Below are 25,716 nucleotides of genomic sequence, written 5' to 3' on the forward strand. Positions count from 1 at the left end.
GGGAGGACGGCGCCCGGGAGGAAGACGCCGGGGAGGACGGCGCCCGGGAGGAAGACGCCGGGGAGGACGGCGCCCGGGAGGACGGCGCCCGGGAGGAAGACGCCGGGGAGGACGGCGCCCGGGAGGACGGCGCCCGGGAGGACGGCGCCCGGGAGGACGGCGCCCGGGAGGACGGCGCCCGGGAGGACGGCGCCGGGGAGGACGGCGCCCGGGAGGACGGCGCCGGGGAGGACGGCGCCCGGGAGGACGGCGCCCGGGAGGACGGCGCCGGGGAGGACGGCGCCCGGGAGGACAGCGCCCGGGAGGACCCCGGAGTGGGCAGCGCTGGAGCCGGCGCCGGGCAGGACCGGGCTGGAGGGGACCCTGGCGAGGACGCCGGAGAGGACACCAGAGAGGACGCCGGGGAGGACGGCGCCGGGCGCAGCAGGGCGGGAGAGGCCCCGGGAGAGGCCTCCGGCGAGGCCGCCCGGCGGGGCTCGGAGCAGAGCTGGAGCGCCCGTCCGGCCGCGGCCCCGCGGGAGAAGGCCTTCCAGCTCCCCGCCGTCTTCAGCGGGCTCCGCGTGCTGCGGAGGGGCGAGCAGGCCGTCACGGAGATCCGGCCCAAGGACGCGGACCTGGCGCTGCTGCGGCTGACGCAGCCCGTGCAGCGGGGCCGGGCGGGCGCCGAGCCGGGCGCCGCGCCCTCGCTGCTGGAGCAGCTCTCGCAGCTGCTGGGCGCCGACGCGGCCCGGCCGGCCGGGGGCGCCCGCGGAGGGGCCCGGGAGGCGGGCGCGGCCCGGGCGCGGCCGGCCGAGGGCGCCCTGGAGGCCCTCCGCGCCCTGTTCGCGCGCCCTGCGCGGAGGCCCGGCGCCCACACGGAGCTGGAGGCCGTCAAGCGCCACATGCGGCTGGAGAAGGAGGCGCTGCGGGCCGTGTTCGAGCCGCCCAGGCCCCAGCCCGGCGGGCCGGCCGACCCCAAGAGCGTAGGTAGAGCTAGGGTGGCCTTCCGGGCCACGGCGGGCGGAGTGGGGCGCGGGGGGGGGGGGCGCACGGGCGGTCGGGCGGAGCGGGGCGCGGGGGGGGGCGCACGGGCGGTCGGGCGGAGCGGGGCGCGGGGGGCGCACGGGCAGCTGGGGCGGGGCGCGGGGGGCGCACGGGCAGCTGGGGCGGGGCGCGGGGGGCGCACGGGCAGCTGGGGCGGGGCGCGGGGGGCGCACGGGTGGATGGGCAGAGCGGGGCGCGGGGGGCACACGGGCAGCTGGGGCGGGGCGCGGGGGGCGCACGGGCAGCTGGGGCGGGGCGTGGGGGGCGCACGGGTGGATGGGTAGAGCGGGGCGCGGGGGGCACACGGGCAGCTGGGGCGGGGCGTGGGGGGCGCACGGGTGGATGGGTAGAGCGGGGCGTGGGGGGCGCACGGGCAGCTGGGGCGGGGCGTGGGGGGCGCACGGGTGGACGGGCAGAGCGGGGCGTGGGGGGCGCACGGGCGGCCTGCACCCAGTGGCAGCGGTGGGTGCGTCAGCCGGGGAGCCCCTTCCTGGGAGGTCCAGACCTAAAGGCCAGGCCCTTGACTGGCCTGGCGACCTGGCAGCCCGAGCCCCATCTCCGGGGAGCAGGGGGGCGGCCCTGGCTGGGCACGCTCGAGGAGAGGCCAGGAGCCAGCGGACGCTGAAGCCGCCCAGCCCGTAGCCCAGGGCCCTGCGCGGCGGGCGCAGAGTCCCGCGGATGATGGCCTCTCCCTCTTGTCTGCTCAATACATTCAGTTAAACCCGTAAAACCTAACGTGATCGCAGGTAGTAGTTAAAATCGCTAAATACAGCAGAGCATTCTCCTACTTGTAAAATGCAACTCCTAAAAACCTACAAAACTCGAGGGTGACCTTGTCCCAAAAGACGCACACTCTGTGTCTGACCCACGGACTCTGTGCCTGACCCACGGACACTGTGCCTGACCCACGGACTCTGTGCCTGACCCACAGACACTGTGCCTGACCTATGGACTCTGTGCCTGACCCACGGACACTGTGCCTGACCCACGGACACTGTGCCTGACCCACGGACTCTGTGCCTGACCCACGGACTCTGTGCCTGACTTACGGACTCAGTGCCTGACCTATGGACTCTGTGCCTGACCCACGGACTCTGTGCCTGACTTACGGACTCAGTGCCTGACCTATGGACTCTGTGCCTGACCCATGGACTCTGTGCCTGACTTACGGACTCAGTGCCTGACCCATGGACTCTGTGCCTGACCCATGGACTCTGTGCCTGACTTACGGACTCTGTGCCTGACCAACGACTCTGTACCTGACTTAGGGACTCTGTGCCTGACTTATGACAATAACTTCTGTGTGCTTCACTTTTTTTTTTTGGTCGGTCATGGGGCCCGAACTCTGGGCCTGGGTGCTGTCCCTCAGCTCTTCAGCTCAAGGCTAGTGCTCTACCACTTGAGCCACAGCGCCACTTCCAGTTTTCTCGTGATTTATTGGAGATAAGAGTCTCCTGCCCGGGCTGGCTTTGAACCGTGATCTTCATATCTCAGCCTCCTGAATAGCTAGGATTACAAGCGTAAGCCACTGGCACCTGGCTTATGTACTTTATCTTTATTATAACATTAAAATTTAAATTAAAAAGACTTGAATATGAAGCTAATCTCACTCATTTTTTAATAGGAAAGAAAAAAGATTTAGAGTGGATTTCTGAAAGAAGTGTGACTTACCAAAGCTGATGGAGAACACAGTTTATCCTTAGCATAAAAATCCCTAGAGCGGTTTGGGGTAAATTTGCAAACTATAAATGTACCTGAATACAGCACATTTGTTCTGTATCATCAACCCCGATTTGTGCTTTTAAAGATGGCTTTATTAACAAAGGTGTAGTACTTGTTTTGTTTTTAATAGGGACGCCTCCCCCATCCTTTACCCTTCTAGAAAAGGTTCGCGGCACAGTTAGATATGTCATTGCAGAATAATATCAGCATTGGTGTTAGCATGAGTGTGCTTCACAGTTCGTATGTTCTGGCCACGTTTCCCTTCACTTACCTTTGCCTGCTTTTCAACAGCCCGACCAGAGCCCTACGGAGCCGGACGACAGGACTCCGGGCAGACTCCAGGCTATCTGGCCCCCGCCCAGGACAAAGGACACAGAAGAGAAAGTGGGACTGAAGTATACGGAAGCAGGTAATGTGGACGGAAGCCAGGCACCCAGGAGCCAGCCTCTTCCTGCGGTGGCCTCAACGTGCAGAACTTGGGGTTTTGTTTCCTTATAAAATGTGATGCCGAAGGCCTCTTGTCATTTAGGTTTGCTGCTAGCCAATCTCTTGGGGGAGAAAGGCAACTGTGGGGGGATGAATGAAAGGGAGCATGTGTGTCGAGCAGGGAGCCTTTGGGGAATGAGTGGAGCAGGTGGATTACAAATTCCCCAGGAAGCAGGTGGTTGGAGCTCATAGAGTGTGCAAGCTGGTTGTGTTGCTGGAAGAGGCAATGCGTGTGCTTCTGCAGAGCTGTAATCTGAGGTGTGCTGTTTGCCTCTGAGTAATGCTTCCAAGATAAAGGAGCCTTGTGCAGCGTGAACGTACAGATGGCCTATCAGTTACTTGCTTGCTTTTGTGAGACAAAGCTTCGTTTAATGCATGTCCAATTTTAGAGCAATCGGACTCACTGGAAAACTTCCCAGGAGTTTTAGTTGAATCTGTTTAAATGGAATAGGACTCCAGACATTTTTAGTCTTTTAAGTCAAGATTCACATGAAACTGAACATCACTGTAGAATTAGAGATAGACATGGTTTAAGTGTGTGTGTGTCTGTCTGTCTGTGTGTCTGTGTATGTGTCTGGCAAAATCTCTTTCACAAAATCTCTTACCACATTCTTCCAAATATCTTTCTGGTATTTGGGTATTAGCTATTCCATGAATCTAGGTACTAGCAGAACCTACAAAACAGCAGACACTTGAAGAGGCCTTTACTCTGCTACTTCCTGGTCTGTTTAAAGTCTGTACTTAATAAGGCAGAAAACAAATTTATTCAGGTCCCTTTGCTGAGTTTTCACTTAACTGAATTCTTATGACAAGAGGAAAAACTGGAGTCATAACACATCTGGACAGACTTGTCGAACACCACTGACTTCTGTTGAGGTCCCAGCCAGCATTTAGAAGGGAAACTGATAATCTTCTAAAAGGGAGCCATTTACGATCCTTCCTTTGTCCCTTGGACCAAAGAGACTTTGCAAATCCACGTTCCATTCTCCATGAAAAAAGATGCCATTCCTGACCTACCTCAGGCCATGGGTTAAGCACCACATATGTCACAAGTTTGTGTGGTTTTTCCTATTTCTCCTTTGCCAGTTCCTTCCAGAGAGCCTTCCCTCAGCCCGCACACCATGCATGGCTTATCTTTTGTTGGTTGTCATGGGTAGGCATGTTTATTAAGACCAATTTATATAGTTGTCGAAAATACTTATTTTTGTAGGTAGATCAAAGTTTGCGTGCTTCTGTAGGTTTTGGTGCGATATTACATTTTCCCCATGGTTGAGAACAATCCCGTTGGCAGGTGTTATTTTCTACCTTGTAGGTACACAGTTACGCTCTTGCAGTCGGCCCGGACAAACGACCTCGCAGCATTTCGTTCTTCAGTAGAGCATGGACAGTCTCATGTGCTAATGGTGATATGCAAAGCTGTTTCACTGTTTCTGTGCTTACGCAGTCTCCAAAACTGGAATGCCTCCTATCAGCACTGAGCTGCCCTCTAGATTTCCTTTCCATCTTTCCTTTCCATCGTCTGGTGCGGTGTGAGTGGTTGAATGAACTGATGAAAATGGAAGACAGTGAGCCCAGAATCCCCCAGATCCTTGTTCCCCATTTCTACTACATACTTTAGTACAGTGGCAGTCTTCTTTATAAAATGGGCCGTGCCAGAGTGAAGGAAATTAACATTGCAAGGCCTTTCATGGCTCTGCTATTTGTAATACCGCATGGTATTTACCCCTCACAGACGTTGCTAAGTCTTTGTTTTCTGTCCTGTCACCTGATTTACCTGGGCTGTGTTTCCTCAGGCTTCTTTGATAGACTTGTATTCTTAGAACTACTCCAGGTCTTACATGAGGGGAGAAGGAAGAGGAGAGGGGCTAAGGATGGCAGTTGTGTAGGGAAGTCTCGGAGAGCACCGTTGCACAATGAGGTGAGGTAGGCTGGTCAGGGCCAGGAAAGGTGGCCTGGTGCCCTGGCAGCCTCCCACAGGGGCAGTGGTACTGCGTGTTGGGCACTCACTTGCTTGGGAGCTTCTTGAATACCCGCTTATCTGCTGGTATACTTTGAGAGAGAGGGGTTTCTGCAGAAGAATTAGACATCTGTGCCTGTAGGAGAGTAACTTTGGATCCACTCCTGGATATCACTCTATGCCTGCCCTGTCATTCACTGGTGATTTTGAGAGAATTTACTTTGTTGTTGTTGTTGTTGGTTGTGGAGCTTGAACTCTGGGCCTGGCCGCTGTCCCTGAGCTCTTCAGCTCAAGGCGAGCGCTCTACCACTTGAACCACAGCGCCACTTCTGGTTTTCTAGTGGTTAATTGGAGATAAGAGTCTCACAGACTTTCCTGCCTGGGCTGGCTTTGAACCGTGATCCTCAGATCCCAGCCCGCTGGGTAGCCAGGATGACAAGGATGAGCCACTGGCACCTGACAAGAGTTATCTTTTCCCCTGCACTTTCCCTAGGCTCCATTGTTCAGTGAGCTGAAGTCTAGTTTTCTGTGGAGCACATTTGTGGCGTCTCCATCGCCCTCCCTGACCATGGGGAGACAGACAATACTTATCTCTCTGCAGGGAGCACAGACAGAAACTAGGTCCATGATAGTTCAAGGTAGCCAAAGTCTTATGCCTTTACCTTTTTAGTGTATTTCTTTTCCTAGGGTTTATTTTCATTAATCTACTGATACAAGAGATTAAGATTCAGTCACCGAGCCATACGTCTAACTCTGCTCTTTACTGTGGGTTCATTTTTGTTGTTGTTTTGAGATAGGGTTTCACGTCTTGCCCAGGCTTACCTGTAGGTTGAGATCCACCTGTTTTAGGCTTCCTGTGGCTGCTGGAATGACGAATGTCCGCCACCACATCCAGTTTCCCTCCATTAAGCCACAGTCCTCACAATCTCAGCCTTCCACGCAGCCTGGCACATGCCAGACTCAAGCTGCTGAACCAACTGTGGGCTGAGCGGAGGTCTTGTGAACTTTTGGCTGTACTGATCTTGTTTTTATCTTCCCAAGTAGCTAAGATTATAAGCCTGAGCTACCAGCATCCAGCTCCTATTTTTTACTTTATTTTTGGTAGTGCTGTGGTTTGATCTCAGGGCCTCATACTTGTTAGGCAGGTGCTTTACCTCCTGAGTCACACCCATGGCCTTTTTTGCTACAGTATTTTTTGGGGGATACATTTTTATTTTTTGCCTGGGGCAGGCCTCAGGTGGCAATTCTGTTTATGACTCCTATGTAGCTTGGATTAGAGGCATGCAATACCACTTTCAACTTATTACAATGGGACCTCCCTAACATTTGCTCAGGCTGGCCTAGAACCACGGTCCTCCTGATCTCCTCCTCCTTCACACATGGGATTTCATGAGTGCGAGTGCGCTCCCATGCCAGGCCTCTGTATCCCCGGAGTGCTCTCAGAGTCTGTGCTGGTGATAATGCATGGTCCTGGGGGAGCTGGGAAAACAGTGGTGTTTTCACGCTGAGGCCAGCCCTGCCCACACCTCACCCAGTCCGTACGTTGCCCTCAGCCACCCTGGCTTTGCCGCGGCTTCAGTTCTCAGAACTTTAAGAGGTCACCTTGCACTGCAGGGAACTGTTGCTAAGGGTAAGAAGTACAGGAGCCAGCGGGAGGGGCTGTCCCTTTAAAACTGAGTCCTCCTTGCTAACCACAATTGCTGGTGCTGCTGCCAAGTGTGCTCTCCCCCGGCCGCCCGACACCGTGACCAGCTCCTGCAGTGTGCAAAGACATTTCAGCTACACTCCATTTACACAGCCATTTACAGCTAAAGCCCTTGGCTCTGGCTGTAGAGTCTATGGCACCCCGAGTTCCCAGCCCGCCATTCGGGGCACCCTGACTGCCAGTCTCCAGGTCCTGAGGGTGGGTGATGTGCTGGTTGGGAGAAGCCCAGGTTCCCGCAGAGCTGCCCCTCGGAGGATGCCGAGTGTGCTCGGGTATGTGACTTGAACACTGACAGTAAAAGTGAAACATTTAGATGTTACAGACTGCTCTTTCAGTCTCCTTTTAATGTTTTTTTATTGTAAAAATACTGTACAGAGGTGTTACAGTTACATGAGTAAGGAATGAGTATGTTTCCTATCAAACATTGTTGCCTCCTCCATTGTTTTTCCCCTACCATCCCTACCCGCCCTACCCCAACCCCTCTCCCCCAAATTGTAAAGTTCGTTTTAACATAGTGTCTTGTACATCTCATTGTTACAATGGTTCATCCTATATCCTTATTTCAGCATTTTGTTATTTCCCTTCCCCTCCCCAAATTAGAAAAATGTATATACAAGATGCAGGGCATCGGAATCAAATACAGTGAAAACAGGTTGTCACTGGGGGAAGAGCATACAAAAGAAACAAAAAAAATCACATGGTACATTATAAATACGTTAGAAATTATGTGGTCATATGTACATAGCTTTTGACCTTTTCTGTTTGTCCTAGACTTAAGGGAAACCATGGGATCTATGTTTCTTTGGGCCTGGCTTACTTCACTTAATATAATTTTTTCCAAGTCTTTCCCTTTCCTAACAAATGAGGTGATGTCATTTTTTTCTGATGGAGGCATAGAATTCCATTGTGTATATATACCACATTTTCTTGATCCGTTCATCTACTAAGGGGCATCTGGGTTGGTTCCATATCTTATCTATGGTAAATAATGCTGCAGTAAACATGGTTGGGCTGGTAGCTTTGGTATGGCCTTGTTTGTGATCACTTGGGTAAATGCCTCAAAGTGGGATTGCTGGGTCATAGGGGAGCTCTATGTGGAGTCTTTTGAGGAACCTCCATACTACTTTCCAAAGTGGTTGAACAAGTTTACACTCCCACCAACAATGCAGTAAGGTTCCCTTCTGTCCACATCCCCTTCAGCATCTGTTGTTATTAGATTTCTTGATTATAGCCATTCTAACTGGGGTGAGGTGGAATCTCAGTGTTGTCTTGATTTGCATTTCTTTTTTTTTTGTTTTTATCAGTCATGGGGCTTGAACTCTGGGCATGGGCGCTGTCCTTCAGCTCTTCAGCTCAAGGCTAGTGCTCTACCACTTGAGCAACAGCACCACTTCCAGCTTTTTCTGTTTATGTGGTGCTGAGGAATTGAACCCAGGGCCTTGTGCATGCACTGAGCCACATTCCCAGCCCCTGCATTTCTTTTATGGCTAGAGAAGTTGAGCATTTCTTCATGTATCCATTGGCCATTCTTATTTCCTCTTCAGAGAAGTTTCTCTTTAAGTCTTTAGCCCACTTATTTATTTCTTTGAGGATTTGTTGTTGAGGGATTTAGTTTTTTGAGTTCTAAGCATATTTCAGATATGAGATCCTTGTCCATTGTATGGCTAGTGAAGATCTTCTCTCAATTTGTAGGCTTTCTATTGATCTTGCTTGCTATGTCCTTTGCCATGCAGAAACTGCAGTTTCACGCAATCCCATTTGTCCAACATTTCTTTGATTCTTTTGGTCTCTTAAATGGCTTTTTTTTTTAATAGCAGTACTGGGGCTTGAACTCCAGAGTCTGGGCACTGTCCGTTTGCTTTTTGCTCAAGGTTAGAACTCTACCACTGGAGCCACAGTTCCGCCTTCAGCCTTTTGGTGGGTGATTGGAGATGAGCGTATCACCGACTTTCCTGCCTGTGTTGCTGTGAACTCCAATCCTCAGATCTGCCTGTTGGGTAACTGGAATTATAGGCATGAGCCATTTACTTTAAAAATGACTTAAAATAGTTGCCGGTACTGAGACTGAATTTAGGAGTTCACATTTTCTAAATGACATTTACTAAATATTATCAGTAGTGATTTTGATTTTTAAATTATACATAATAAAATATCTTTGCTCACAAATCCATTTTTATTATAAGTAATTGGGATAAAATACTACTGAGAGACTTACTGTACATTCAGATATATGCTGTTTTAAAGAGTTCTGATGCATATTACCAAGTTACTTGCTGAATGTAAAAATTAATACTTTTCATAATTATTAAATATCTTGTTTTTATCATGTGTTTTTAATTTTACTTATTGTGTTTTCTGTAGTATTTTAAATGTTTATATCCTTTTATTGTAGAATTTTATGAAGTGATTTTCCTTTGGGTTTTTACTACTCCAAATTCACCTTTTCCTTTTCTTTTTCCTTCCTCTTTCTTCCTCTCCTCACCACTTTTTTCCTTTCCTCCTTTCCTTCCCTTATTTCCTTCCTCCCTCTTTTCCTCTCTCCTTTTCCTCTCCTCTCTGCCCCCTACCCTTGCTTTTCTCTTGTGGTACTGAGGACAAAAGCCAAGGCTTTGAGCTTGCTAAGTAATCAGGCTATCACTGAGCCACATCTATAGCCCTCAAATTTCTTAAATGAGTGCTTTCCACTCTTTCTGTCTCTCCCTCCATTTCATTATAAAATTATAATTAAAGGTGTATAATCTGAATTTCCAATATCAGATAACTTTTTTTCAATTGAGAGTTAATTTTACAGCAGGCTTTGCATAGGTCTTTCTCTCTCTCTTGGATATCTGTGTGTGTGTGTGTGTGTGGATGTGCATGTGTGCATGTGTGTGGGTTCATGTATGTGTGCACACACATGATGTCAGTATCTTCAACACTACATCATTGAAGGGCACCTGGGTAGGTGGTGGTTCAAGTACTATCTCCTTGGATGTTTTACTGGAATTTTATTACCTTGTAAATGAAGGTGAGGTAGGTTAGTATCTCTACCCAGGAACATATTGTATAAAATGACTTAGTTTGTTTTATGACTTAGAATAAATTGCGTATCTAATATATGCAAATAAAATTTATAAGTGTATATGAATGTATTTTGCATTTTTCCAGGTGTAATCACTGGAATGTCTTTTTAAAATATAAATACTATGACTTTGTTTCCTTCTTCTAATTATGCAAAGTGTTTGTGAGAACCTGATGCCAGTGTAAGTCTTCCTCCCAAAGCCAAGGCTTCCCCAAGGCCAGGCATGTTGGGACTGACTGACATCAGGGAAGCCTTCCCTGACTTTTACTGGGGTGAGGGATTTTTCTTATTTTGAGACTCCTTTAAAAGCCCAGGGATACCAGCAGGCCATCGAAGAGCACACTGCAGTGGGTGTGGCTTTTGCTTCTGACTTCTTCCTGCACCCCATGGCCATCTCTTCCCGCCCCAGGTTCCTTTCCCACTCCCCTCCTGATCTGGTCTTTGAGGGACTGCCTGGAGTTTCTCTTAGCATGCGTGTCTCCACATCCTGAGATGAGGGCATGCTTGTGTAGCGGTCAGCGACTTCCTTACCCCTTGCAGAGGGAATACGAAGTATGAAGAAGAAAACGCACTCCTGTTTTCTTTTTTTTTTCTTCATTTTTTTTATTGTGAAAATATTGTAGAGGGGTTACAATTCCATGGGCAAGATAATGAGTACATTTCTTATCAAGCATTGTAGCCTCCTCCTTTGTTTCCCCTTCCCATCCCTTCCCAGCCTCCCCCTGCCCCGCACCCCCCCCCCCACCAAGTTGTAAAGTTCATTTTCAACATACAACTTGTACGTCTCATTGTTGCAATGGGTCCACTGTATCCCTATTTAAACGACTTGTTTTTCCCCTTCCCCTCCACAAATTATACCGACATCAAATACAGTGAAAGCAGGGGCTGTACCGTGGGGGAGGGACGTACAAAGCAACAAAGAAATCATCTTATAGATGTGTTAGAAAAAAATGTGGAACGCTTCACGAGTTTGCGTGTCATCCTTGCGCAGGGGCCATGCGGATCTTCTCTGTATCGTTCCGATTTTAGTATGTGTGCTGCCGAAGCGAGCACAGCACTCCTGTTTCTGAAAGGAACTGTGCAATTTGGTTTCCTCCAACAAGTATGTAGAAAAGCTTTCTGTTCTTTTGCAGCAACTCAGAGCCGGCCTGAGGGCACTCTACGCCCTGTTCAGCAAAGGAGGAGAAAAGAGAGCTTAGTGCGGGGTATTGTGGTCGCTGTGAGCAAGCTAGCGATGCAGGGAGCATCTCAGAAGTGTTCCTGTTGGGATTTTGTGGACAGCCCGTCCCTCAGCTAAGTACAGGCCGGCCCTCTGAGTGGCTTGTTTCTAGTTTGGCTTTGCTTCATTACAAAGTGGTTGAACTGTTAGTCATCCTTCCTCCTTCTTGCTTTGCCAGCCAAGGAGAGCTATAAAATCTTGGAATATTTTATTGGCCCCGTGTAGTTTGTCATTTCTCCATTCACAGCTAACGCACTGTGATGGCCGTGAATGGGTAGACTTGTCAAGTCACATGCCCACATCCGTTACCCACGTGTCTTTCCCAGGGGCACGTGTGCTACGCTGCGTCCCGTGCGCAGCGCGACTGGGACAGCGCAGCAGCCGGAGGCTCACAGGAAGGAGCAGACAGCCGCCACACTGGGAGGTGCAGGACGGGAAGTTGGGGGCAGGCAGTGCTGAGCCTCCCCGACTGCACTCTGGGGCCTGTCCCCAGCATAAACGGGCGCTGGACAGTACCGGAGTGGGACCGGGCCCTGTGCTCAAGGAATATTACTAAGGGGTTTTGCTCAAAGGGGAGCCAAAGCAACAGAGTCAAATGCAGAATCTCAAATTTTAGAATATTAAAAGCCAAGCTGGAAGGAACTTTGGGTTTAGATCTCTGGATCTAGTGGCAGAGTCAGGGCTGGAGCCTGGGTCTTCTGACTAGGTCTGTGTGTTTATTTGTACCTCCTGTAGAGCATACACTCCTTGTCTCAGCCCAGTCCTAACACCTCAACCTCCCTCCGAATGTTGCACTCATCCTGACTCATGACAATAGGCTTAATTTTCAGGAAGGAAGCCATCTGGATGGTTCTAGAAACCCACCTGTCATCGCTGCCCACACTGCAGGTGGTGAAGCCAACACCCCCTGTGTTCTCAGGGGGTCCTGTGAACAGTCTTATGTAGTTTTTTTGTGCACAGACACACACAGATAAACTTTCCACTTAACTAGGGTGATACTGGAGAAACTTCAATGAGATTGTCCTTTTTCTAAAGTGTTGGAGACATTTTTTTTGTCAGTAAAGATAGAACTTTTTGTTATTTCCCTTCCCCTCCCCAAATTATAAAAAATGTGTATACAAGATGCAGGGCACCGACATCAAATACAGTGAAAATGGGTTATACCGCGGGGGAAATAGCAAAATGCTGAAGCAAGGGTTTAAAAGAGGATAGAACTTTCTCACTCTCCTGCATTCTCTCAGTGGCTGTATAGTGTTCAGTACAGCAGTTAACGTCTTATCAGTGAAACTTGTAACCACTTAGAGCCTTTCATCATCGCTAGAGAGTTCTGAAGAGCTGCTTTCGTGTGTGTCTTAGATGCTCCTGTGAAGCTCACTGATAGTTTGGAAGTGGAATGGCCGGAGTCTGGCTCACATTCATGAATACCAAGCCTTGCACATCACCGAGCTAAGGGCTGAAATGCATACATCAGGTTTTAGTTTGTGTCTTTTTGATACAAGCAGGGTTTGACATCTTTCATGTGTTTATTGACCCTTTGGCCTTCTTCTTTGATGACTAGCTTGCTGGAATTCTCTCCTTTTAAGTAGGTTATTAGTCTTGTTTCTCCCTAGTTTAAAAGACCTTCGTTTGCACCAGGGAAGGGAGTCCAGTGATGGTTGTGCACATTGTACCCCCAGTTGCCAGCTTGTAATGTCTTCTGCTTCATCATGTCTTTCACTGTGAGGGAGTATTTTCTTTTTGGTTGGTGGTGGGCCTGTGTACTGTTACTGAGCTTTTTCGTTCAAGGCGAGCACTCTACCATGTTGAGCCACAGCTCCACTTCCGGTGGGAAGATAAGAGTCTCATGACTTTCCTGCCCGGGCTGGCTTTGAACCGTGATCCTCAGATCTCAGCCTCCTGAGTAGCTAGGATGACAGGCATGAGCCACCGGTGCTCGGCTGACAAAGTTATATAGAGACAAATCCTTTCAGATTTGTTGTTGGAATCATAGTTTTAAGGATGCCTTCCCTGACATAAAGTTGAACTATATGTGTGTGTGTATGTGTGTGTGTGTATACACACACATATATTAACTAATATACAAATGTCTGGATGTTTACTCCATTGAGTATTTGTGGTTTAGATGGGGTGTGTCAAGAGTGTCAGTGGGCTGCTGACTGGGGTTTGGGTCATGGGATCCAGTTTTAAGCTTCACTTTTAAGCCACTACTGGCTATGTGACTCTGACAAATTGGTAACATTTTTTTGTACTTCAGATTCTTTACTTTTGTTTCAGATTCTTTTCTTTTCATGTTCAATGAGGTAATGCATTTAAAGAGCTTACCAGTGTTGGCTCATTTTGAAATCAAAATTGTTATTTTGTGCAAGCGGATGCCCACCTGCCGGGGTCCCTTCTAACAACCACTAAGAGTGCCACTCAGCTCTCAGAGATAACTTCCTTTCAGATGTGGCTTTTTAAGCCCTGTGTTGTTTTTTCTAGTATGTTTATCTAGACCTTGTGCCAACCACTTTGGTTTGGATTTCTTCTAAGTACTTAATACTTCACCTCTCTTTAATATAAAATGTAAAGATCTTCTCAGTTCCAGGTGACGGACACCATTGAGATGTTGTCTGAAATTTGGCTGGGTTTGTGAGGGAGACTTACCATATTGCTTCCCCATCCAGAAGCCGAGCTGATCAGGACTGACTTCACGCTGTTTGTAAGTTGATGGAGTTTTCATGGTTAAGCTTTGGTGCCTTTAAATTTATTTCTGGCTGTTTGCTTATAAATAATGAGGGAAAGAGGGAAGAGGGAACGTGAATCTGACTGAGGCACGGAGAGGCATGTGTGGAACACTGTGGTGAGATCCTCTGACCTGACGGGGTGGCGGGGTGTGGGGCGGGCCCTGCGGGAGCGTGCGTGCCGTGCAGGGAGGGGGTGGCCAGGTGGGGCAGCTGGGCATGCTCACCATACGTTGTTAACCTACCCCTGCGGAAATGGGAACTGGACAGTGAAGGTTGCTGAGATGGCTTGCGAAGAGGGGGAGGGGAGGCAAAGTCTGGCGGAGGAGCGGGGCCTGCCTGCAGGGACGGCGGAACCGAACCCCCTGTGTGAGTAACTGCTACTAACAAAATGTGGGGGGGATGAATACGTTCAAGTAACTGTGTTTACGTAAGTGTAGCACCCAAATAGTATTCCTCCAATTATTTTTCCAGCCAGTGCTGTTAATATCACAGAGCTATTGATTTTCTTGCTTTTACTCTGATGTTACACTCCCCTTCTCATAGTCTGTGTTGAGAGCGTCGTGTTTTTTAGGTAGACAGAGCATAGAACTTTTGTCAGTCCTAGGGCTTGAACTCAGGGCCTCGCTCTTTTTGCTCAAGGCTAGCATTCTGCCATTTTGAGGGACCCACTTCGGTTTTCTGGTGGTTTTATTGGAGATGAGAGTCTCATGGACGTTCCTGCTTGGGCTGGCTTTGAACTATGATCCTCAGATCTCAGCTAAGATTACAGGCGTGAGCCACTGGCTCCTGGCAACTTATTTTTAGTGTAAGGAAGCATACATGGCACAAAAATGACCACCTTAGTAGTTATGTTTGAACATGAAACAAATTTTAACCATTTTTAACTATATTCAGTTCAGTAGGATGAGTTTAGATTTTTTTGTATAAGTGAAGTTGTGCGCATGGTTAAAAACTTTGTACAAGTGAAATCACATGTATGATTAGGCACTTCATGTGAGTGAAATTATACAGTGTTTGGTTATCTTTAGTGAACACCTCATTACACTTAGCCGAAGTGTTACATGGCTAGGGTTACACAGATGAACCTTGACACTACGAACCAAAGTTTATCTGTGCCGTGGCATCTGACAGGGGCTCCTTTCCTTTAAAGTTAAGGAATTGTCTCTTGAATATGTCTTATCACATTTTGTCTATCCATTCATCTGAACAAGTACCTCTTTAAGATTATGCTTTCAGAAGAAGAATTTCTGGGTCATATGGTCATTTTAAGAACCTCCACACTGCTTCTCATGACAGCTGTGTTTTGTTGTTGTTGGTGGTGGTGGTGGTGGTGGTGGGTCTTGAACTCTGGGCCAGGGCTTTGTCCCTCAGCTCTTCAGCTCAAGGCAAGGGCTCTACCTCTTGAGTCACAGTGCCACTTCTGGTTTTCTGGTGGTTAATCAGAGATAAGAGTCTCATGAACATTCCTGCCCGGGCTGGCTTTGAACTGTGATCCTTAGATCTCAGTCTTCTGAGTAGCTAGGATGACAGGTGTGAGTCACCAGCACCTAGTGACAGCTACATAATTAACATTCCTGTTGACATGAAGAAGCCCCTATTTCTCCACATCCTGGACATCACTGACTTGCGTTTCCCAGTCTCTGTCTTCTTGTGTGTGGAGCAGTTATGGTTTGATTTGAGTTCTCTGATCTTTAAGGTACTGCTCACCTCCCTCTGTGCCTGTTGGCCATGCATTTATTTTGAAGAGAATTTATTTTGAAGGGAATGTTCATTCATTGCCTCTGCCTATTTGTGAATTCGATTGTTAATACTGGAAAAATAAGATGCACTACTGGCTAGGACTTTGAAAACAAAGCAGAAAAGGTGACTAGTAAACATCTTCTTGTTATTCTTCTTTCAAATAGTTTCCAGTTTTGAGATTATATTGGATGGAGATTTTTTTTCAATTATCATTCTTCTAGACCTAGGTTCCTGTTAAAAGGTAATTTGCCTTTTCTGCAATAGGAGTATACCTATTAAGGTGACTTTTAATACATTTGGTTTTCTTGAATTTGACCAGTGGTGTGTATTTTAGATTTATTCACGTGGGGCCAGCGCTACTTTCTTGAATTGTTGGTTCTGTGTGATCCTGATGAAGTGCTGAATTCAATTTCATGGTTGTTCCAGTCATCTTGAATAATGAGAAGTCTTCTCCAAAATAATCAACCTTGTACATTCAAGATAAAGAAAACTACCTAGACTTTTTTTTGTATTTTAAATAACAAAGTATAAAATGATCCTGATAGAGAACTAAATTTGTTAAAATAGAATCTGCTAACTGGTTTTCAGGTCTGTCCTCTGAGCCATCGCTGACCTGGAGACCCTTCAGCGTACCACTGTCCGGGATAGGTGGCAGTGAACTCTGGTAGGAAGCTACCATTGTGTGCTGAGCTACGTGGCAGGGCCAGGATGGCTCCTAGGGGATTTTCCTTGACTTTGTTAGAACACATACTCTTACCTGTGCTGTACTGTGAGAAGTCACAGGTAAGTGGCCCTGACATCAGAGTCGTGAGTCTTCTAGATCAGATCTAACTCTTGTTTAGAAACGCCTTGATTCATTGATGGCTGTGCACTCATTCATACAGCAGGTATTTACTGAGCATCTGCTGTGCACTGGCAAGGGTGCTGGGTGCTTGGAACGCAGAGATGCCTCTGCATAGGTTCCTTTTCTTTCTTCTTTTCTGACTGAGGTGTGGGTAGATAGGTGACAGAAGGTAGAGTAGGAGAGGGCAATATGTGTCCAGTAAGTGCAGTGAGGCGTTCTAGGTGCTCTTGTAGAAGCGTGTGAGCATGCAGCTGAACTCAAAAGAGACTGCTCTCAGGCCCACCTCAGCAGCCATCTTGGAGGTCTGGGCAAAGCAGACAGGCAAGGCAGAGCATGCTCCTGTTCACGGGGAGGAAGGACAAGAGGGCTTGCTTGTGGTTGTATGAGGACCAAGGTAATGGCGTGCACACAGGGTGGGCCCTAGACTCGGGAGAGGCCGGGCCTGGAGAGAGACAGCCTTCGCTGCTGGAGAAGACGGGGGACCGGGAAGCAGAGCCAGGCGTGGCCGTGGGAAGCCTCCTCTGGGGGCATGGCAGATTATGTGAGTCTGGAAGGGAGGGGAGGGACCCAGGAGGAGAACCTTGCAGCTCCTGTGGTCCAGAGGGCAGGCCGTGGAGACAGTGAAGAAGGTGTCCTTCTCCTGGTTGAACAGATTCATCCAGAATGGTGCTGCCGCTGTGGTGAGGAGCGGTGGGAGGCAGGGCCAGAGGTCCTGGCCTGCGGATGGTGTGAGACTCATCTGTGTATGAACGCTGAAGATAGCTGGGTTTATTGGATGGCTCCTACCCCTTTTCAGAAAGGAAGGAGGTCATGTCGAGTTGAACTTTTTTTGTTCCTCAGCCTGGGAGGAAAGTGGGATTTAGAATGGACATGTATTTGTTTGTTATGTTTAAAGATTATTCAATTCATGAATAAAATGTATCTTAGGTGCCTGGAGTTCTATCTAGGTTGATTTTCCTAAAATGAACTCAAAGTTATTTTCTCAGTAACTTATCTTATTTCTTAGCAACAAGGAATTACATTTTTGCAACAATCAGATAGAGCGAAATTCTACCATTCGCCTAGAGTCTCTGTGATGAGCCACGTATTTTCCATCCTAGCCAACAAAATCGTTATCTCATACCTTTCAAAGCTGATAAATTACTTATCTGCTCCCTTATCTTTCAAATTCTGCCTATGATCAACTACTCAGGAGGTGGATATTGGGATGATTAAGGTTCAGAACAAAAAGTTAGCAAGATCCCATCTCAACAGGCAAGCCAGCTACGGTGGTAAGCACCTGTAATACCAGCTATGCAGGAGGCATAGAGAGGCATGTGTGTGTGCATTCGTGTATACATATGTGTGTGTATAAGACCCTATCTGAAAAATAAGCCAGAGGGGCTAGACGTCTAGCTTGGGTGGGAGAGCATTGCCTGGCAAGCAAGAGGCCCTGAGTTCAAACCCCAGCAGTGGAGGAAAAAAGAAAAAGACTGAGTCTTCCCATTTCCCTATCACCTCTGATTGCCACAGACTGCATCGATTAAGCTGTCCTTGGGGAAAGGGTGTCACCACTGGGAAATGGTCCACAGGGGGTTCTGCCGCTCCCCTGTCTGGGTCATGGCAGTGATGAAGGTGGAAGGCAGGCTGGTGTCAGGAGAGGGCTGGTGGTGTGCTGCTGGTTGGTGGAAGCTGCCACGGGGCTCCGAGCCAGCCAGAACCCTGTTGTCCTACACAGAGCAGGAGCCTCGCACCAGACCGCAGGAGCCCGGCAGCCAGGAGCCCGGCTCCAGACCACGGGGTAGCCAGGGTCTCCTGCAGCCCCAAGGGGGCCATGCATAGATGCAAGAGTCCCTTAGCTTTGGGTTTTGTCATGTAACTGACAGTTAGCATTTATTCTCATCGTGAGTATGGGCGGCATTTGTCCAGGTACTAGATAGAGCCCGTGAGCTTAGCGCCAATCACAGATGTAATCAGACCATATTGTAGTCATGGCAGTGCCCTGAAATGTGTTTGTAATCATAAAACTTGCATTAGTCATTTATTATGCTTTTTAAAAATACACGTAAAAGGGTTATTTTAGGGTGGGGTCTGTAGACCCGTGCACTCTCCAAGGGGGTCCGTGATGCGTAGACTTGGGACCCCTGGATGTAGCACAATGGAGGCTGTTGTAAGGTTGGTTTGATCTCCCAGTGAAATGGGGAGTTACCAGGGATCTTGGAGCAGAGTTGTGACACCATAGCCTTCCTGTGTTCAGAAAGGTGGGTAGCCCGCTATGGGAGACTGAGGGCTAGGGGCAAGGACTTGGGGGAGTGGGCCCAGCCCAGGGTTTCAGGGGAGCTATTAGGAGATGACTCTGGTGGTCCAGGCAGGAGACGGTGTGTGTTTGCACAGCAGATGGTGAGGCAGGAAAGCATAGCTGAGTTCTGGATGTATCTGACTGGGGCCCTCAGTGTTTCCTGGTAGATTGAGTGTGAGGGAGAAGAGTCAGCGCCTGCTTGTGTGGTTTTTGTGTTTTATTGTCGCTGCTGGGTTTTTGTGTGTGTGTGTGTGCCACTTGTGGAGGTTGAACTCAGGGCCTGGACGTAGCCCTGAGCTTTTTTGGCTCAAGGTTAGCACTCTACCACTTGAGCCACGGCTCTGGTTTCAGCATTTTTTTGGTTAATTGGGGTTAAGCATCGCACTGATGTTCTTGCCCAGGCTGGCTTCAAACCTCCATCCTCAAGCCTCAGCCTCTTGAGACGCTAGGATTACGGGCCTGAGCCCCAGCATCCGGTTCCATTGTTCCGAGTTCTTATTCACCGTCTGTCACGTGACCTTCGGGTTCTCGGGGCCCTGCGAGGTTTTCTGGAATTTAGGCTGTCTACCTTGGTACACTGGTGGCTCAGCCTCCTGGGTCTAATCTCTACTCCTCTCTAATGACGCTGTGGACAGACAGTTCCAGGTCCTGCCTCTCCTCACTTCCAGTCAGCTAACCCTGTCCTGTTCGTTTTCTAGACCTTCTGTTTACTCAAGAGGGTTACTTTTCTGGAATGATAAATAATAGCCTTCCCATTTCTGTCCACCACCTTTTCGTAATTCTGGCTTCTCCCTCAGTTCTCCAAAAACACACATGCATGTTCTTTCTCAGGAGCTGGACTCCATACATCTGTCTCCACCCCGTCTGTCCTTCCTGCCTCCTCTGGGGTCCGCAGCAATACCCTTCATGTCTCCACGCCATTGCCTCCTGGAGCAGGCATCTGGTCTACCCCAACCCCGGGGAGCTCCACACATTTGTCTCTCCCCATCCTTTTCTGAACTGCAAACACTTGTGGAGGAAATTATCCACCATCCAGGCTGCAGCACGATGGAGTTGCATTCTCTCGTGTGAACGGGCTGCCATGCTGCCTGGTGACTCACCTTGCTCCTGGTCTGCTCCCCTCCTCAGCACTGCTGTTCCAGTGTGTTCACCCCACTGAACACGTCCAGCTCTCTGAAGCTCCATTTACTCCAAACATTCGACCACCTATAAACGCCATGGAGAGGCTGTGGAGTACGGCAGAAAACATCAAACTGGCAGTCAGGAGACCTGCCCTCGGCTGTGTGTGCGCATAAAGTGTGCTTCCCTCTGAAAATGGACCTAAGATTCACTGTGCTACAGAGCAGAGCAGTCAGTTCGCTCGGGGAGTTGTACCTTAATTTCTTTGTAAGGGTTTTGAGAAAGGAGAGCTGGCCTAGGTGGCCCCTGGAATTCTGTCTTTAAGATTACTTGATTTTATGCTTTTGTTCACCTATATTTCCTCATACTCACTTTCATTTGAAGACTGAGAAGTCACCTTATTTTTCTGGAAGTCATATTATTTTTCTATGATGGGACAGTGACTCTTTTCCTACTGTATTAATCCTAAGTGAGTGAGAATGACTTCTTGTTGTCTGTCATTGGTAAGATGGAAGAGGTGTGTGCTGTCAAGCGCTGGTGCCTGTGTTAGGGTTTGTCAAGACCTGGCTTTGAACTTCCAACAGGGCTTCTGGGGAAGAGGGTCCTGACCAGGGGCCGTCAATGCTAGGAAGTGGGGAGCTGACAGCCAACAGCAAGGCGGGCTTTGTGGTCTGACTAAGCTGAGAATTACATGCTGCCTACTTGGTGTTTCTTAAAAGTTAAGTTGGTGGGATTTGCTAATAAAGGTCTTACCTTCCTATTCTAACTTCTTTTCCATCTGTGGTCCCTTGTATATAATTCTAACGTCTGAGATTAGTCATACACGCTGGCATTTCAGGGGAACGTCGTTCTTGTCTTGATGCAAAGTTGGCTGTGTGGCTCCATCATCTTGAATGGAAGAGTGTGGGCTGGCCGATGGAAGGCATCCTTCTGTAGTTTAGACGCGGCTTGCCCCCTCCAGGCCTCTTTCCTGGAGGATGACACACAGAGAGCAGTCCTCCTCCTCGGCTGCATCTCAGAATCACCGGGAGAGCTCTGTGCCCCTGAGGGCCTGGCGTCATCCTGTGTGAGTCAAGTCTATCTCTGGAGCTGGGATCTAGGCATGAATGTTTTCTCAACCTCCAGAGGTGATTCTGATACGTAGGCAGTACTGAAAGCCACTGGAATGAAGGATTTGGGGGGATTAAATGGGTTGGTTAATTCTCATTAATGCTGATTCTGAGGTTAGTAAAAAGCTGTGTCAGCTACACGTGTCTGGCTTTCCTAAGTGTGTCACTACAAACAGGAATGTTTTCATTGTTTGGTCAGTAGTATCAGTGAATGTATTGCTCTATATGTGCCATTGCTCATGTATTCCTTATCCTGAACAAGAAGGGGAAGTATGTGTGCATGTGCACGTGCGTTGTGCAGGTGTATGCATGCATGCACCCGTGTATGTGTGTGTGTGTGTGTGTGTTGTCTTCATTTCATTGGCTGTCATACCATTCACCCTATTTGTTTGGAAAATTAGAAGTTTCTCATTGAATTAGTGATGAGGAAATCAGTTGTCTAGAAATGTCAGGTTATGTAGAGGAAAAACTAAAGGAACAAGTACAACAAAATCCATATTCTTTAAAAAGACATGTTAAACTGAAATGTCTACAGCTAGTGTTCCTGACTATCTGAAAGATGCTGGTTGATGCTGTTTCTGCCTGTGTGGTCCTCAGTTTCTATAATCCTTGGCCTGCTGTACGTAATTCCCATCAAGAATCTTCAGAGAGGGGCTGGGGGTTTAGCCCAGTGGAAGAGCGCCCGCCCGGCGCATGCAAGGCCCTGGGTTCGGTCCTCAGCCCTGGAAAAAAAAATCTTCAGAGACCTCAACTTGCAAGATAAAATGCAGTCTTTTTAGACAAGCTGTGAGTATTGCATGGAACATACGTACACTGACGTTGAGTACCTGAGTGCACGCTGCTCATAGCTGAGCATCTGTTTTGTTTTTTACATACCAAACAGCCCCATGGATGGTCATGGGCTGGATTAGAGGATGGTGCTGTGCGCTGCCTTTCTGGGCAGGGTTCCCAGGACGTGACCTGCCTCTCTCCATGTCCAATCCAGAAGCCGCTACTTGATTTTCTATCCTCAATTCATTCTCATCCCCTCTCTCTCTCTCTCTCTCTGTCTCTGTCTCTGTCTCTCTCTGTCTCTGCCTCTCTCTGCCTCTCTCTGCCTCTCTCTGTCTCTGTCTCTCTGTCTCATAGGTATGTCATCTTAGATGTTAAAAGTGAGAGGCTCAGGCTTGAAAACAGTATGCACACACAAATAATACACACAGAGACACAAAAATCCAGTTCTTCAGTTCTGAACTGTAACGATGACGCCAGTTAAGCTCCTGTGCATATGGCAGGAAGGCCGCAGCCACTGAATTATGTTGTCTTTGGAGTACTTTTCCACCCTGTGGGGCACACAAGTGTCTGCCTCCCTTAGAAACCTGGGCAGGCGGCCTGGCCTCCTGGGTGCCCGCCTGGCCTGGTTTAGGAGAAAATTACACTCTCATTCCAGTTACATCTGGCTGGGTTTCACATGCCTCTCCAGAGACTGACCTTCACCCTCTCCTCTGAGGCTTGTGTTGTCAGCCTTCATGAACGGTGTGTCGGTGAGCGGGTCAGGTGCAGTGGAAGCAGGGGCCGGCCCCCCGCGTCTCAGCCAGATACCGTGCCCACGCGCGCCTGTGAAGCACGCCACGATCCCTCTACTGTTTTGTGTACTCATTCTATCTGAGGGAGGCAGTCAAGCCAAAACTATTCAGAATATATGTGTACGTTTGTGTATAGAAGGGTATATACGCATATCTATATATGTATACGTATAAGTGAATATACACATGGATATACATATAAGTGTGTATATATACACTTATATGTGTGTGAAAATTTGAACATATTATTTACAGGAGAGATTCATGGGTAATTTCAAAATAATTGAAAAATAGAGAAATTAAAATTAGTGCTTGGTTATTAACCATCCGCATGGAAACATTTCACCTTAAAATTAGTGCTTGGTTATTAACCATCCGCATGGAAACATTTCGCCTCAGTTTCTTCTGTGTTTAGAGCCTTGTGCTGTTCCCCTTGGTCAGCCCTTATTGCAGTTAGTTCTCCGGCGTTGTGTGTGGGCCTCCTTGTGCAGGACTGCGTGGAAGGCAGTCCCTCGCTCCGTGTGAGCACGGGGCGGCGAGGGTCTGCCAAGCCTCCCCCCCATCCCATATACGTTGTGACCATTGTAAAGCACCTCAATCGTCTCTCGGGTGCAAAGCATGTTCTGAGCGCTGGCTCCCAGTGGTGAGCAGGGCAGGACGCTGTGGAAACAGCTACGGGACTGGAGCGTGACCGGCTCCCCGTTAGCCCCGGAGCAAGCAGATAAGGGCATTCTCACTCTGGCCCCAAGTGCACCTAACTGCTGAAGACTGCTAAAAGGTCTTGAAAAATAGGGATCCTTCCCGTTCTGCTGAGCTAAGAGGCTTTCTTTTTTAAAAAGCAAGAATAGCTTTCACTTTACCAAGATTTTTTTCTGCATCATTTTCATATTTTCACATAGTGGGTTTTCTCCATGTGTCCATTATATGGTAGATACCATTCCAAGAACTTCAGAGAACATGTATCTCTTGCCTTCTTAAAATAAATCTTGCGTATATAATTGTTCAAAATTAAACTTGCTGATTTTGGTTTTTTAATTTTCTCAATTTTAGTCTATTCTTTTAGTATCGATATAATTTAGTTACATTACAGAAAGAGATCATAGTCTGTATGACCATGTTTCTTTGGATTTCTTGTGTTTTGTTTGACTTGTCAGTTTCTGTCATTGGTGTACTATATATCTCTTAGCATGGTGATGATTACATTTGTTGTTAGATTTGTTAGCTTTTTTTGTAAGTGTATGATGTTAGCTGCATCAGCTTCATGATTATATTCACTTACTTTCCAAAGACACAGAGCATTAAAAATACATTTGGAAGCTTCCCTTCCCCTCCCCCTGAGTGAGTTTGTTACTAATCCCATGGACTTCTTTACACTTGTTTTAGTACCATAAACTCTCCAGGGTAGATAGTATGGCATTTATGTGTTTGAAGTCTAATTTTAACTTACGCTAAAGACAAGTGAAATTATCTCTTCATGTCAATTAGCCACTGGAGCTCTTCTTCCTTGAGTTTACTGTTCTTTTACCCATTTTTTAATTGCTTGCTTTTTCTTATTCGTTTCTAAGATATATTAATTAGGGGTAATGTTTTTAAATTCTTTTTTTGTCAGTTGTTGGTCTTGAACTCAGGGCCTGGCGCTGTCCCTGCGCTTCTCTGTGCTCAGGGTCAGTGCTCTGTTACGTGAGCCACAGGCCCCATATCTGGTTTCTGAGTGGTTCATTGAAGATACAAAACTACATCCTAAGAGCTCAGCCTCCTGAGTGGCTAGGAGGACCGGTGTGGGCCACTAGTGCCCAGCTTGTTTTTAAATTCTTTTAAAAAGTAATTGTAAGCTGGGTGCTGGAGGCTCACGCCGGTCATCCTAGCTACTCAGGAGGCTGAGAGCTGAGGATCGCGGTTCAAAGCCAGCCCAGGCAGGAAAGTCCATGAGACTCTTATCTCCAATGAACCACTCAGAAGCTGGAAGTGGTGCAGTGGCTCAAGTAGTAGAGTATTGCCTTGAGCTGAAGAGCACAGGGTCAGTGTCTAGGCCCAGAGTTCAAGTCCCATGACCGACAAAAAGAAAAAAAAGTAATTGTACGAAAGTATTTGTTGTGATCTATGCATACAGTATATGTATTTATATGTGCAGGTGTATATGTAGATATATACATAACATAGACATACATATACACATGGCACACAATATGCATATGGCATGTGCAATCTAATATATGTACAATATGCATGCACATCTACATAATGTTATATGCACACACAAACACGTGCATATGTACACCCACACGTACTAGTTTTAATATTACATGTGTTTTTAACAAACGCATGTGTTCTTGGGTTCCCAGAACCAAGCCGTGTGAACCTGTAACAACTGGAAGGCTACAGGCTCACCTGAAACTTTTAAAGTTCGCTGCACTTGTTCTGATTTTCCCCAGCGGGTTCCGCGTCCACACAGACCTACCTTTTGCAGAGAAGACAGGTGATACCGGCGGCCACCGCCCGCCGCCTCGACCTTGTCCTTCGGGGTGGTGGAGCCGGTTTGGTCTAGCTGTGCAGTGTTGTGACTGCCACCTAGTGTTGGGGAGTGATACTTTCACCCCCCCCCCATAGGTGTACTTTTCTTGAAGCTTTTCACACCTGTGTGCCACGGAATTGGGTAAGATTCTCTAAGAACCCCCCGTGTCCCATGAGTTCTCACTGGAATGAAAATCTTGAGATATTCTCAGACATTTCAGAGGCCTTGAGGAGACAAAGCTGGGAATGTGTGCTGGTCATTTCTGTGTACACAGATACTTGGTTCCGTAAAGTGATTAAAAAAAAAGGCAGATTGGTGCTCTGAAAAGAAAAGGCACCAATTAGATTAAATACTTGACTAGAAAGAGCTTTATTTTTATGGAGGGCAGGTCTTTCATATTTTTCCTCGGAATGCTGAATTCTTCCATGCAGGAGCCTTTCGTATTTTTCATCTTTCATGTAATAAATCCCTTTTTTAAAGACATATGTCAGGCTTCCTTCCTGTGGACAGGGACATTTTAATTCATTCATTAACTCCTGCTGGGGCTCAGGTTCCTGTCCCAGTGCGTTTCCAGAGCTCCAGCGCTACGGGACACCGGGGCAGGCTCTCTTTACCATTACGACCATCCTCATACTTGACCTGTGTGACCCACC

General features: G+C 48.1%; 1 protein-coding gene and 1 non-coding gene across 2 annotated transcripts in view; one reads left to right on the forward strand and one right to left on the reverse strand.

Annotated features, from left to right (window-relative positions):
* Fmn1 (formin 1) overlaps positions 1 to 25,716 on the forward strand; it is a 219,472-nt gene that overhangs the window by 66,094 nt on the left and 127,662 nt on the right. Inside the window, exon 3 of the mRNA XM_042687827.1 lies at positions 3,037 to 3,154. Within this exon, the coding sequence (XP_042543761.1) occupies positions 3,037 to 3,154 (118 nt within the window). The remainder of the gene's footprint in view (positions 1 to 3,036; positions 3,155 to 25,716) is intronic.
* Positions 10,901 to 11,007, reverse strand: LOC122114713. The gene has a single exon (XR_006148606.1). It is a non-coding gene; the product is annotated as a U6 spliceosomal RNA (small nuclear RNA).

This window comes from Dipodomys spectabilis, unplaced genomic scaffold (assembly GCF_019054845.1).
Source record: "Dipodomys spectabilis isolate Male_0828 unplaced genomic scaffold, ASM1905484v1 ptg000108l, whole genome shotgun sequence".
Lineage (NCBI taxonomy): Eukaryota > Metazoa > Chordata > Mammalia > Rodentia > Heteromyidae > Dipodomys > Dipodomys spectabilis.